At 42.4% G+C, this 13032-nt stretch overlaps 1 protein-coding gene across 4 annotated transcripts in view; it reads right to left on the bottom strand.

The window, feature by feature from the left end:
* Positions 1-13032, bottom strand: part of tenm3 (teneurin transmembrane protein 3) — a 1130593-nt gene that overhangs the window by 82771 nt on the left and 1034790 nt on the right. For all 4 annotated transcript variants that reach the window (XM_078561809.1, XM_078561821.1, XM_078561828.1 and 1 more), the window contains one exon: positions 7347-7563. In XM_078561809.1, the coding sequence (XP_078417935.1) occupies positions 7347-7563 (217 nt within the window). The remainder of the gene's footprint in view (positions 1-7346; positions 7564-13032) is intronic.

The raw sequence follows: 13032 nt of genomic DNA, 5'->3' as shown, positions 1-13032 counted from the left end.
TATTTCCAGGTCATTACACATTCATAAAAAGCGCATTAAATAATTTGTGCCCCATTATTGCACTTCGTTAAAGCCTTTATTAAATTTGTGCCTTACTTCATTAGTCTGCTTTGAAGTTCTTAACAGACTTTTAAAGAGTTATCCATTTAGCCTGAAGCAAGGGAATCTATTGGAGTATTTGTGGATTTACAATGGATATGCTCCCATCAAAAACATGAAGGTGACTTGTGCAGCTTGCAAATCAGTGCATTAAGGCTCTGTTTCTGCAATTGTAACTCTTTAGATCATTCTTAGGCTCAGAGTTTTGGCGAAATATGCAACATTATGTTTTTTAAAAATTACCTGATGGTGATTGTGAATCCCAAACTCTGGTTCACACTTTCCTTCAGTTTGTGTCACACTGTGCACAGCAGGAAGTCAGCTGATCGCAAAGTGTACCTTAGGATATTCAATTCACCACTGATTTATTTTACAAGTTGTTTCTTGGCTAATAAGGGTAAACGGGCAATCAGTTTATAACAAAAAACTGCTGAAATAAAAATAGGAAATACTGCAAATACAGAACAAAAAAGGTCAGTGGCTATAAAGAAAAAGACTGTTTTGTGCCATTCATCAGAACCCGAGGCTAAAAGATAGCAAGTACATTAGCGCCATTAGGAAAAAACAGAGAGAATCTGGAGGGGGGAGGGAAGAGAATCAGCTGATAATGGGAATCACTGCAACGTTTGAAAATAGATTGAGTGATCTGCTAATTACTAGATAATAATAACATATAATTTGTTTCCATTCTATTTTTTTCTTCATGAAACATATTCTATAACAAAAACAAAAATTGCTGGAAAAACTCAGCAGGTCTGACAGCATCTGTGGAGAGGAAGACAGAGAAGACTTTGCCTCTCCACAGATGCTGTCAGGAAGACAGAGAAGACTTTGTCTTCCTCTCCACAGATGCTATCAGACCTGCTGAGTTTTTCCAGCAATTTTTGTTTTTGTTTCAGATTTCCAGCATCTGCAGTATTTTGCTTTTATCTTTGAACATGTTCTATACTTGGGTACAACTTGTTTTCAGGTCTTTATAATTCTAGCTAAAGACAATTCCTCATATTGCAATCCAGGTGTCTTGCACTCTTATTTTGTTTCTCACTGTTCCTCGGTGGGGAAGTGTCTAACCTCCACATGGCTCCTTTTCTCTGTCAGGGTGCACAACATTTTTGGAAATCAATGCAAGTGCAAAAATAATGCCTTTTCCCAAAATGGCACATTTGTGAATAAGCCCTTGCCATCTCAATTTGTTTCATGTGCTACAATCATGTGCATTCAATTTACGCATCTCCTGTAGCCAGCATGTAGCCAAGAAAATACATGGCTCTCTCATCTCCTTAATTGCAACTGAAAGGGCACTATGTCTAAATGTCCGCAGTCACCATGAGTTGTCTGACCTGATCATCATACGCTAACAGCAGGTAACATAGCCAGGACATAGGACTGAAGAGAACTAACTCCATTTTTGTCCACAGCCACCAAGAGATGCGTGACCTGTCAATTGCACTGAAATGCCAACTCTCGCAGAACAGAGGTGGAACTTCCTCTCTGTTTTGAATACATGAGCTGTAAATAAGCAGTTCATTTTCTCTCATTTACACACACATCACAGGGACAAGCCCAAATCAAACTTAAGTGCGGGATTTACTGAAAGGTCTTTCTTAACACAGCAGTTACATGTTGATTTAACAGTGGGTCCCCAATTTAAACTAACCCTTTAAACTAATTATATGTACATTATTTTACTCTGCACTGATGATGTTTCATACCATCTAGCAATCATTATCAAGTAGTTTGTAGATCGCTCAATCTATTTTCAGTGATTCCCATTATCTGCTGATTCTCTTCCCTCCCCCCTCCAGATTCTCTCTATTTTTTCCTAATGGCGCTAATGTACTTGCTATCTTTTAGCCTCGGGTTCTGATGAATGGCACAAAACAGTCTTTTTCTTTATAGCCACTGACTTTTTTTGTTCTGTATTTGCAGTATTTCCTATTTTTATTTCAGCAGTTTTTTGTTATAAACTGATTGCCCGTTTGCCCTTATTAGCCAAGAAACAACTTGTAAAATAAATCAGTGGTGAATTGAATGTCCTATGGTACACTTCATGATCAGCTGACTTCTTACTGTGCACAGTGTGACACAAACTGAAGGAGAGTGTGAACCAGAGTTTGGGATTCACAAGCACCATCAGGCAATTTTTTTAAAGCTTTATGTTGGATATCTTGCCAAAACTCTGAGCCTAACAAGTATATTGTGGGGAACCTGCCCTCCATCCACAACAACCCCCCCCTCAATAGAACTCCCAGACAAAGCAACTGCAACTCAACTACATCTAAATGGGGAGGCAGCAGCATAGTGGTATTGTCATTGACTTGTATTCCAGAAACCCAGGGAAATGCTCTGGGGGCCTGGGTTTGAATCCCACCATGGCAGATGGTGAAATTTGAATGCAATCAAAATCTGGAATTAAAGGTCTGGTGATGACCATGAAACCATTGCCGATTGCCATAAAAACCTATCTGGTTTGTTAATGCTCTTTAGGGAAGGAAATCTGGCCTACATGTGACTCCAGACCTACAGCAATGTGATTGACTCTTAAATGCCCTCTGAACAAGGGCAATTAGGGTTGGGCAATAAATGCTGGCCTAGCCAGCATGGTCCACATCCCACAAATGAATAAAATCAAATCCAAACCAATTGGTAACTAACAGCCTGTCCAGGCTTTGTGAATTCACAAGCAGCGCTGGAAGGTGTTTTTTCCTTTCTGTATGTTTGCACAGAGATTTCAACAGAACAATCAGTTATTTAAAAATGGTCAATGCAATGAAATTGTCTGCACCTACCCAGGAAACTAAACATTATTTTCCATCAGTGAGGGTGCGTATTCAATCAGTGAGGTGCTACAAGCCACCATGTGTAAAAACAAATCATAGCATTAAATAAAAAGGACTAACAACGATCAGAATGTTGTAGCCACCAAATGCTCAAACTTTGTTTCTTTTTTAAAAATAAATACTGGTACTTCTAAATCTGGAACTAGGAAGACAATGTGCTAGCTATATTCAAAGCTATATTTGTGATTTCAAGCTCACCTTTTACTCAGCACAGACCAGGGATTGTACCTAAACAACTGAACCTAAATAAATCCTCAAAAGACAGCAACAGGAGTACGAAGGAACACTTGGTGGTGAGTCATAGTAGGCTGTAGAACTGGATAGTGGGTGGCAGGCATATAGGTGAATAACAAAGGCCAGACCAGGAAATATCTGGGATGAGGACTTCATTTGTTTGGAGAGACAGTAGAAGCTGGGGTTGTTTTCTTTACAGCAGAGATGGTTAGAAGAGGATTTAATGGAGGTGTTCTATTAATAGAAATTTTATAGATCATTAAGACCATTTGCCTTAGATTTAAGCAGGCATTAACTAGTCATTGCACTGTGATCTTGCTCTGCACTGTACCTATCCCCAGGAATTTCCAAACAGACTTTCATTGAAACAGAGTTGAAAGCTTTTGAAATGAGCAAGAAGAAAATTCAAAATTTGAAAGCGCCAATTAACAGATTTTGCAGTTTGCATAGATCTGACTTGTCGTGGATCTACCTACACTTTGGTTGCCATGTTTACCTACATAACAAAAGTGACTGCATCTCAAAAATAATTCATTGGCTGTGAAATACTTTGAAATGTCCTGAGAATGTACAAGGCACTATATAAATGTAAATGCTGTTTTTCATTTTTACCTTGACTGCACCTTCTGTCAGATACATTCAGCTGACAGCCCTCCCAATGTCGTGGTGCGGGGATAACCACCCTATTTGAGCAGGGTTCAGATCTATATGACAAAGCCATTGACTGGGTCGTATACAATTAAAACTCTTTGTGGTCAGGCAAAATTGTGATTAAACAGCATGGCCAATACACCCATTTTCTTTTCAATGAGATATTTGCACACTTAATCAGTAACACAAGAACGTAAGAAATAGGAGCTGGAGTAGGTCATACAGCCCTTTGAGCCTGTTGCGCCATTCAATAAAATCATGGCTGATCTTCTGCCTCAACTCCTCTTTCCTGCCCTACCCACATATCCCTTGACTCTCTTCGTGTCCAAAAATCTATCGATGACAATCTTGAATGTACTCAACATCTGCAAATTTGAAGCTATTATCAGTAAAAATGTGACTCCCAGAAGGAAAGAAAACAGTAAAAACTGGGAAGTAAGAATACTGGTCCAAACTGGTCTTGTATACCTTAAAATGGAATGCCAGTAAAAACAGGGAAATAAAAGTACTGGTCTGAACTGTTTTTTCCTTCTGGGTTTTCCCCCATGTGCTAAAAATCCCAACATCCTTTATGCTAAAATTCAATTCCTCCCACACCCCTACCATGTACACCAAAACTCTGCACATCACCTATATTTCTGCTCTACACAGAATCAAACAGCACAAGAGGAGGCCATTCAGCCCATCATGCTTGTGCTGGATCTATAAAAGAGCTGTTCAATTCGTCACTCTTCCCCATATCTCTGGGATTTTTTTCATTTTCAAGTATATATACAATTCCCTATTTAAAGTTATTTTTAAATCTGCTTCTGGCAACCTTTCAGAATGACCATGAACAACTCGCGGTGTAAACTAAATTTCTCCTCATCTGGCTTCTGCTTCTTTTGCCAATTATCCTAAGCCTGTGTTCTCTGGTGACTACCTGCCAGTGGAAACAATGTCTCCCTATTTTCTCTGTCAAAATCCTTTCTCATTATGAGCACCTCTATTAAATCCCCTTCTAACCATCTTTGCTGCAAAGAAAACAACTTCAGCTTCTACTGTCTCTCCAAACAAATGAAGTCCTCATCCCAGGTGTTTCCTGGTCTGGCCTTTGTTGTTTACCTATATGCCTGCCACCCACTATCCTGTTTTATAGCCTGCCATGGCTCACCACCAAGTGATCTTTGTCTCTCCTGTTGCTATCTTTTGAGGATTTATTTAGGTTCAATTGTTTAAGTTCCGTCTCTAGTCTGTGCAGAGTTAGACGATCTTCAGTGGTCAAAAACACGGCAGGTAGGATATAATGTGGGAAAATGTGAACTTGTCCATTTTGACAGGAAGAATAGAAACCAGTATCCTATTTAAATGGAGAGAGATTGCAGAACCCGGTGGTACAGAGCGATCTGGTTTTCCTGGTACATTAATCACAAAAAGTTAGTATGCAGATACAGCAAGTGATTCGGAAGGCAAATTGAATGTTAGCATTTATTGCAAGGGGAATGGAATATAAAAGTAGGGAAGTTCTACTGCAGCTGTACAGGGCCTTGGTGAGACCACATCTGGAATATTGTGTACAGTGGTCTCCTTATTTGATAAAGGATATAATTGTGTTAGAGCAGTTCAGAGAAGGCTCACCTGACTCATTCCTGGGATGAAGGACTAATCTTTTGATGAGGTTGAACAGGTTGGAGTTTAGAAAAGAGGTGGATAGAGTGGATGCCGGGGGATGTTTCCTCTTGTAGGGGAAACTAGAATTAGAGTACACAATTTAAGAATAAGGGGCCTCCCTTTTAAGATGGAGATGAGAATTTCCTTTCTCTCAGAGGGCTGTTAGTCTGTGGAATTCTCTTCCCCATAAAGCAATGGAGATGGGGGCGGGGGGTCATTGAACTTATTCAAGGCTGAATTAGACTTTTGATAGAGAAGGGAGTCAAAGGTTTTGGGGGAAAGACAGGAAAGTAGAGTTGAGGCCACACCATAATCTTATTGAATGGCGGAGCAGTCTCGAAGGGCCAAATGGCTTACTCCCTGCTCCTAAGTCCTATGTTCCTAACCAGAGTAACAGTGAGCTGTCTCAATTAGCCTTGGTGTACTTGAAAAGGGGGTGGAGAAGAAGCAGCCAAACTTGATGTTCCTCGTCACTATCCAAAGGCTCCAACTGGAAAGCAGAGGAACTGGGTGAGCATAGCCTGCTACTCAGCTCTAATGCCCTCAGCCAACCTTCACTGTCCAGTTTGGTGTGAAAAAATGGGCACGTGTGGACTATCAGTGGATTACTGATACCTGTGTGACTGCACCCCAACGAGGAGTCAGTGTCAGTGGCATAGCAGGGGGAGAACGGCAGCAAATGGCAAAATGCAAAGCAAACAGCAGAAATATGCCACCCTGCGAGCTTCAGTTAAAATGTTATCAATACAGGAAAGGAATAACTTACGTCTACACAGAGCCTTTCACAAGCTCAGGACATCCCTGAGCTTTTTGGAGCCAACTGAAAAGTATCCATTTAGGGTCAGTAACATTACACAAACAACAATGGGACAACTAACCAGTTATCATGCTTTTGATGGTATTGGTTGAAGTGACAAATCTTAGCCAGGTTAACTTCCATGTTCTCCTCTGAACCGTGATATTTTACACCCACATGGATAGGGCATCCGTTTACTGTCTCATTTGAAAGACAGTACCTCTGATGTGCTTCTGCACCTCTCTACACTGTATCGAGTGGCAGCCTAGACTAGGTGCTGTGGTAATAAAAACAGAAAATGCTGGAAAAACTCAGCAGGTCTGGCAGCATCTGTGGAGAGAAAAACAGAGTTAACATTTGGAGTCCATGTGACTCTTCTTCAGAGCTAAAGAGAAGTAGCAATGTGATGGATTTTATACCATTTAAGAGGGGGTGGAGCAGGTGGAGCAAAATAGAAGGTCAGAGGTAGGTGGGAACTAAGGAGAGATTGACAAAGTTGTCATGGACACAGGACCAAAGGGAGTATTAATGATAATGTTAAAGACTAACAAAGGTGCTGATAGTGGCATAAAGGTAAGATAGCAGAATGTGTTAATAGCAAAACAAAGATCAGCAGAACTGCTCCGCCATTCAATAAGATCACCTGCTCCACCCCCGCTTAAACAGTATAAAATCCATCACATTTCTACTTCTCTTTAGCTCTGAAGAAGTCATACAGACTTGAAACGTTAACTCTGTTTCTCTCTCCACAGACCCGCTGAGCTTTTCCAGCACTTTCTGTTTTTATTGCAGATTTCCAGCATCCGCAGTATTTTGCTTTTATGTTAGGTGCTGTGGTCTTGGAATGGGGCTTAAACCCACAAACATCTGATTCACAGAAAAGAGTGCTACCACTCACAGCCTTGATATGGGAGCCAGAGGTGTTTTAATGGCATAAAGCAACAATCCAAAATGTACTTGAGGAATGAAATATAGTGTGGACAAACTCTATGATTACATTTCAACAAAATAGACAACATACTACATCACTGTGTGATTGGATTTATATGCGTTCATCTTAGCACTGACAGACTAACCTCCTGTTGAAAGGATTTTCCCCAGGTAGGACATGACTGCTGTCTGGTCCAATCAGAAACTTGATACGATCATGGAAGGACTGGGCAGCTTGCTGAGAGGGTGGCTGCTGGCTTTGACCAATAATGTCCAGTGGGTCAGGAGATCCGCGGCAATAGGGCTGGTTCTGGCAGGAGCTGTGTAAACAGCAGTCTGGATCCATGCAGTCGATCAGACCATCTGCAAAATGGAAAAGCAGTCAAGTGAAAAATGTCTTCTCCAACTACATGTGAAGAGCTTGAACTGTTGGCATGCTGTCTTAACTCATGTCCAAAAACAGTAGCACAGAGCAGCAAGCATACAGTTATATAAATATCCATTTGTAGACAGCAACAAGGACATTGTGTGAATGTTAGCTTATACACATCTAACAGTTCACAAGGAATTCCTTTATTTTCTATTTGAACTCTCTTCAGTTTAACGCCTTTGTTTAAGGAATGGAAATGGGTCGTCATTTTTGACAACAATATTCACATCTGCACCCTAGCGAGAAGTCAGGCTATATTTGCAAAAATTCTGACATGGGGTTTTGCACAGGAAGTAGGCATCTCATTAACATCTCTGTGGGATGTAGTCAAATATACTGCAGAACGTGGAGCCTTCCTGAAATATTAATCTGTCTCTTGCTTTCAAATATTGAGCAATGTGGGGTCGATGCATGTGTGGTTGGGGTTTGGGGGTGGGTGTGACGGCGTAAGCTCTTTCTGTTGACAATTTTAGCAACAACAAAAGCCAGAGTGGTGCTTCTTGAGTTTTCTGTCCAAAGGCAGGTCTGACCCGCAGTGCTACGACCTTCACCAGGGGTGGGGCAAGGAGGCTGGCCCCAAATCCACCCCAGCTGGAAAAGGGATCAAACCCCGTGCTGTTGGCACCAATCTGATCCACACTGGTCATCCGGCCAACCGGCCCCCCAAGGAATCTGAGTCACTGTGGCAACATACACTTTTACATGCATGTTGTAGCCTGGCGCAATGGATAGTGATGGTAGAGGCTCCAATTTCTTTCCATCACATGGCTGATCAGGAATCTCTCCCACTCTTACCGCCTGCCATTGGCATATTTTGGAAGGATTTAAAAGTTGGTATTCAACTTGTATGGGCATGTTATGAATACCCCTTCCTTGGCCATCAAGTCACGGAGTGGGACCTGAACCCAGGGCTTCTGGTCCAGAGACAGGCATACTGTCCACTGCACCAGAAGACATCCCCCTGAGCGATTATAAAAGAGGAAATCACATTTTGTATACATCTCAACTCTTTTGCCAGTATTGTCACCAATATCAGTCCTCCACTCTGCTTTTCTAGCATCTTTTGTTCTTACTTCTAGACTTGGGACATTGTGCTTTTCGTTTTACTTTGTTGAGGTGTGAATCACAGCCTTCGATTCAAGTGTGGTTGACGGTACCTTTCAGTTTTTCTCCCAAATGATCCAAAGGCCTTTGTATATAATAAATACAATCATTGACTGAAGTGTGCACATTTACAATGGATGCCAATAAGAAATTCTAAACCAATTCAATGCAACAGTCTAAGTAACATTCATAAGATACGGAGAGAGTTATGGTGCTTCAAGAAGACTGAAGGCTTTGTGATATTGCAAGTGGGAGCTGGTATTTGCTTTCCTTTGCCCAGATTCAGATTTGCAAACATCCATCTGTCTTATTCCCTGCATGACCTGTATGTCATTTTGGAGGACATTGCTTGCCTGGGAAATAACATTAGGTGAAGGGAGGAAAAATGAAAAAATAATGTTCAGATGATCACAGGTTTCCTCTGAGATGACCTGAAACTGAAGCAGGAACCTCTATCCCTGCCCTAATATTTCCTTTCAATTAACTCTTTCATGACTGAAGACTACTGGGGGCCATTTTCTGAGAAATGTGCTGGCAGTAGGGAACTTCCTCAAGTGCATAGTCGAAAATTAATCGCATAGCTTCCTTTTTGGATCTGCGAACTGAGTGCTCAATATTATCTTTAATATCATTGTGGTTATTAAGAAAGTGCCCCTGATTGTTGCAACCATCTTTTTTCAAAGGGAGAACATATATGGTGCTTTTAGTTAGCTGCAGTTGCAGCACAGAGAGAGTTAAAGTTCTTTTGTAGCAGTACTGCTGCACAGTCCTCTCCCTCAGGAAATACAGAAGAGAAGGAGAGAAAGAAGCACACTCAAATTTAGTCATTCATCTTTGTTAGTTTATGTAAAGCAAATGTACATCTGGCACGTAGTCTGCAGGTCATAAAACAGCAAGAGATTGACACCCGCAGAACTAATCAGCTGGAAATGCATTTTTACTAGCTCCTCCGAAAACATCAATCAGAAACAAGAATCTCATTTTCAGTGGCTGGGAAGGAGCCTGAAGTGCATGGTTATTTTTCGATGGAGTTTATCAACTACTTGCCTGAGTGAGTGACGGATGACTGAGGAACTCTTTTCCCATAACTTGAGAAGTTATTCTTCATTACTTGATGCCCTCATACAGCCAGCATTATTTATTGTCACTTACTTGATTGCACTACTGTTTCTTGGAAAGATTGTTACTATTACATAACATGGCAATGGAAGGCTTGGGATCTCTTGATAGGGTTCCTCCTAACCGACTACCTGACCACAACCAACAAAACACCCTCTTCGCTCAAGCATGTCACCCTATGGTACAACAGCACCTACTGACATACTGCATCACTGTGGGTTCCTGCAAATACAGTGTTAGTGGACAATTATTTTTTTTGTCCGCAGGCTTTGAGCATCACTGGCTAGGCCAGCATTTGTTGCCCATCCCTAATTACCCATAACAAGGTGGCAGTGAGCTACCTTCTTGAACCGCTGCAGTCCATGCTGTGTACCCATGGTGCCATTAGGAAAAGAGTTCCAGGATTTTGACACAGTGATAATGAAGGAACTGCCATACGGTTCCAAGTCAGGATGATGAGTAACATGGAGGGGAATGTGCAGATGTTCCCAAGGTCTGGTGCCCTTGTTATTCTGGGAGGTAGAGTTTGTAGCGTTGGAAGGTGCTTCAAAGGAGCCTTGGTGAGTTGCTGAAGTACATCTTGTAGGTGGTACACGCTGCTGCCACTGTGCATCGGTGTTGGAAAGAGTGAATATATAAGGTGGTAGGTAGGGTGCCAGTTAAGTGGGCTGCTTTGTCTTGGATGGTGTTGAGCTTCTTGAGTGTTATTGGAGCTGAACTCATCCAGTCAGAAGTGGATAGTATTCCATCACACTCCTGAGTTATGCCTTATAGATGATGGACAGGCTTTGGGCAGAATTCTCAGCCTCTTACCTGATCTTGTAGCCACATATTTATATGGCTGGTGCAGTTAAGTTTTGGATCAATGGTAACTTCCTGGTGTAATTGTGGGGTTGCAGCGATGGTAATGCCGTTGAATGTCAGGGGAAATGGTTAGATTCTTTCCTGTTGGAGATGGTCATTGCCTGGCACGAACGTTACTTGCCACTTAACAGGCCAAGTTTGAATGTTGCTCAGCTCTTACTGCCTGTGGCCATGGACCACTTCATTATCTGAGGAATTGAAAGTTCTACTGGACACTGTGCAATCATTAGCAAACATCCCCGCTTTGACCTTATGATGAAGGAAAGGTCATTGAGAAGCAGCTGAAGATGGTTGGGTCTAGGACACTACCTTGAGGAACTCCTGATGTCCTGGGACTGAGATGATTGGCCTCCAACAACCACAGCCATCTTCCTTTATGTTGGGTAAGACTCCAACCTGTGGAGAGTTTTCCCCCTGATTGCCAGTGACTTCAATTTTGCCAGGGCTCCTGATGCCACACTCAGTCAAACGCTGTCTTGATATCAAGGTCACTCTCATCTTATCTCTGGAATTCAACTCTTTTGTCCATGTTTGGACCAAGGATGTAATGAGGCCTAGAGCTGAGTGGCCCACCAAGCCCAAATTGAGTATCAGTGAGCAGGTTATTTTTGAGTAAGTGCCACCTGATAACACTGTCAATGACACCATCCATCACTTTGCTGATGAAGAAGGGACAACTGATGAGGGTAGTAATTGGCCGAGTTGGATTTGTCCTGCTTTTTGTGGACAGGATGTACCTGGTTAATTTTCCACTTTGTCAGATAGATGTCAGTCAGCTGTACTGGCTAGGGGTGCAGCTAGTTCTTGAGCGCAAGTCTTCAGATCAAAAGCTAGGATCATGTCAGGCCCCATGGCCTTTGCTGTATCTAGTGCCTTCAGCCAGTTTTTGGCTTCATGAGGAGTGAATCAAATTGGCTGAAAACTGGTATCTGGGATGCTGGGAACCTCAGACGGAGGCCAAAATGGATCATCCACTCAGTACTTCTGCCAATATCTCAGCCTTGACTTTTGCACCGAGGTGCTGGGCTCCATCATCATTGAGGATGGGGATGCTTTTGGAGCCTCTTCCTCCTGTTAGTTGTTTAATTTTCCACCACACTGCCTGACTGGATGTAGCAAAACTACAGAGTTTTGACCTGACCTGTTGGTTTTGGTGCTGCTGCTGTTTAGCATGCATGTGGTCCTGTCTTCTAGTTTCACCAGGTTGGCATCTCATTCTTAGGTCTGGTGCCACTCTGGCATGTCCTCCTGCACTCTTCATTGAAGCAGGGTTTGACACTTGGCTTGGAATGTAGAATGAAGGATATGCTGGACCATGGGGTTATAGATTGTATTTGAATACAATCCTGTTGTTCCTGATGGCCCATGGCACCTCTTGGAGGTCCAGTTTTGAACTGCTTAATCAGCTTTGAGTCTTTTCCATTCAGCATGCTGATCGTGCCACACCATACAATGCAGGGAATTTCAGAGTGAAGATGGGAGTTAATCTCTGCACGGACTTTGTGTTGGTCACTCTTGCCAACTCAGTGATGGATAGATCAGATGTAGCTGTCGCAAGTAAATTGGTGAAGGTGTGGTCAGGCTCTTGTTGATTCTCTCATCAACCATTACAGGTCCAGTCTGACAGATATGTCCATCAGGACTTGGTCAGCTCGATCTGTAGTGGTACTACCGAGCTACTCTTGGTGATGGGAATTGAAGCCCCCCCCCACTCAGAGTCCATTCAGTACCCTTGTTACCCTCAGTGCTTCTTCCAACATGGAGGAGTACTGATTCATCAGCTGTGGGAGGGCTGCTGGTGCCAAACAGCAGGAAGTTTTCTTGGTTGACCTGATGCCATGTTACTTCAATATTGAAGTCTCCCAGGGCCACCACTTCTGCTGGGTCTGTCCCGCCAATGAGGCAGCACATACCCAAGGATGGTGATGGAGGTGTCCTGGGCCTTGGCTTTAAGGTACGATTTGGTGAGTATGATTATGTCAGGTTGTTGTTTAACTAGTCCGTGGGACAGCCTTTCTAATTTTGGTACAAGTCCCTAGTTGTCAGTGAGGGTGACTTTACAGGGTTGACTGGGCAGAGTTTGCCTTTGTTGTTTCCAGTGCCTAGGAGAATGCTGGGTGGTTCATCCAGTTTTATTCTTATTTAACTTTTCTGTAGTGATTTGATACAATTGAGTGGCTTGATGGGACATTTCTGAATTGGGGTTAAGAGTCAATGACATTGCTGTGGGTTTGGAATCACGTGTAGGCTAGATCGGGTAAGGATGGTGATTTCCATCCCTGAAGGACATTAGTGGATCAGATGGATTTTTATAA

The sequence above is a fragment of the Cetorhinus maximus genome, chromosome 2 (assembly GCF_964194155.1).
Source record: "Cetorhinus maximus chromosome 2, sCetMax3.hap1.1, whole genome shotgun sequence".
Lineage (NCBI taxonomy): Eukaryota > Metazoa > Chordata > Chondrichthyes > Lamniformes > Cetorhinidae > Cetorhinus > Cetorhinus maximus.
The sequence above is the reverse complement of the archived record's forward strand: the minus strand, read 5'-3'. Positions and strand labels throughout refer to the sequence as shown.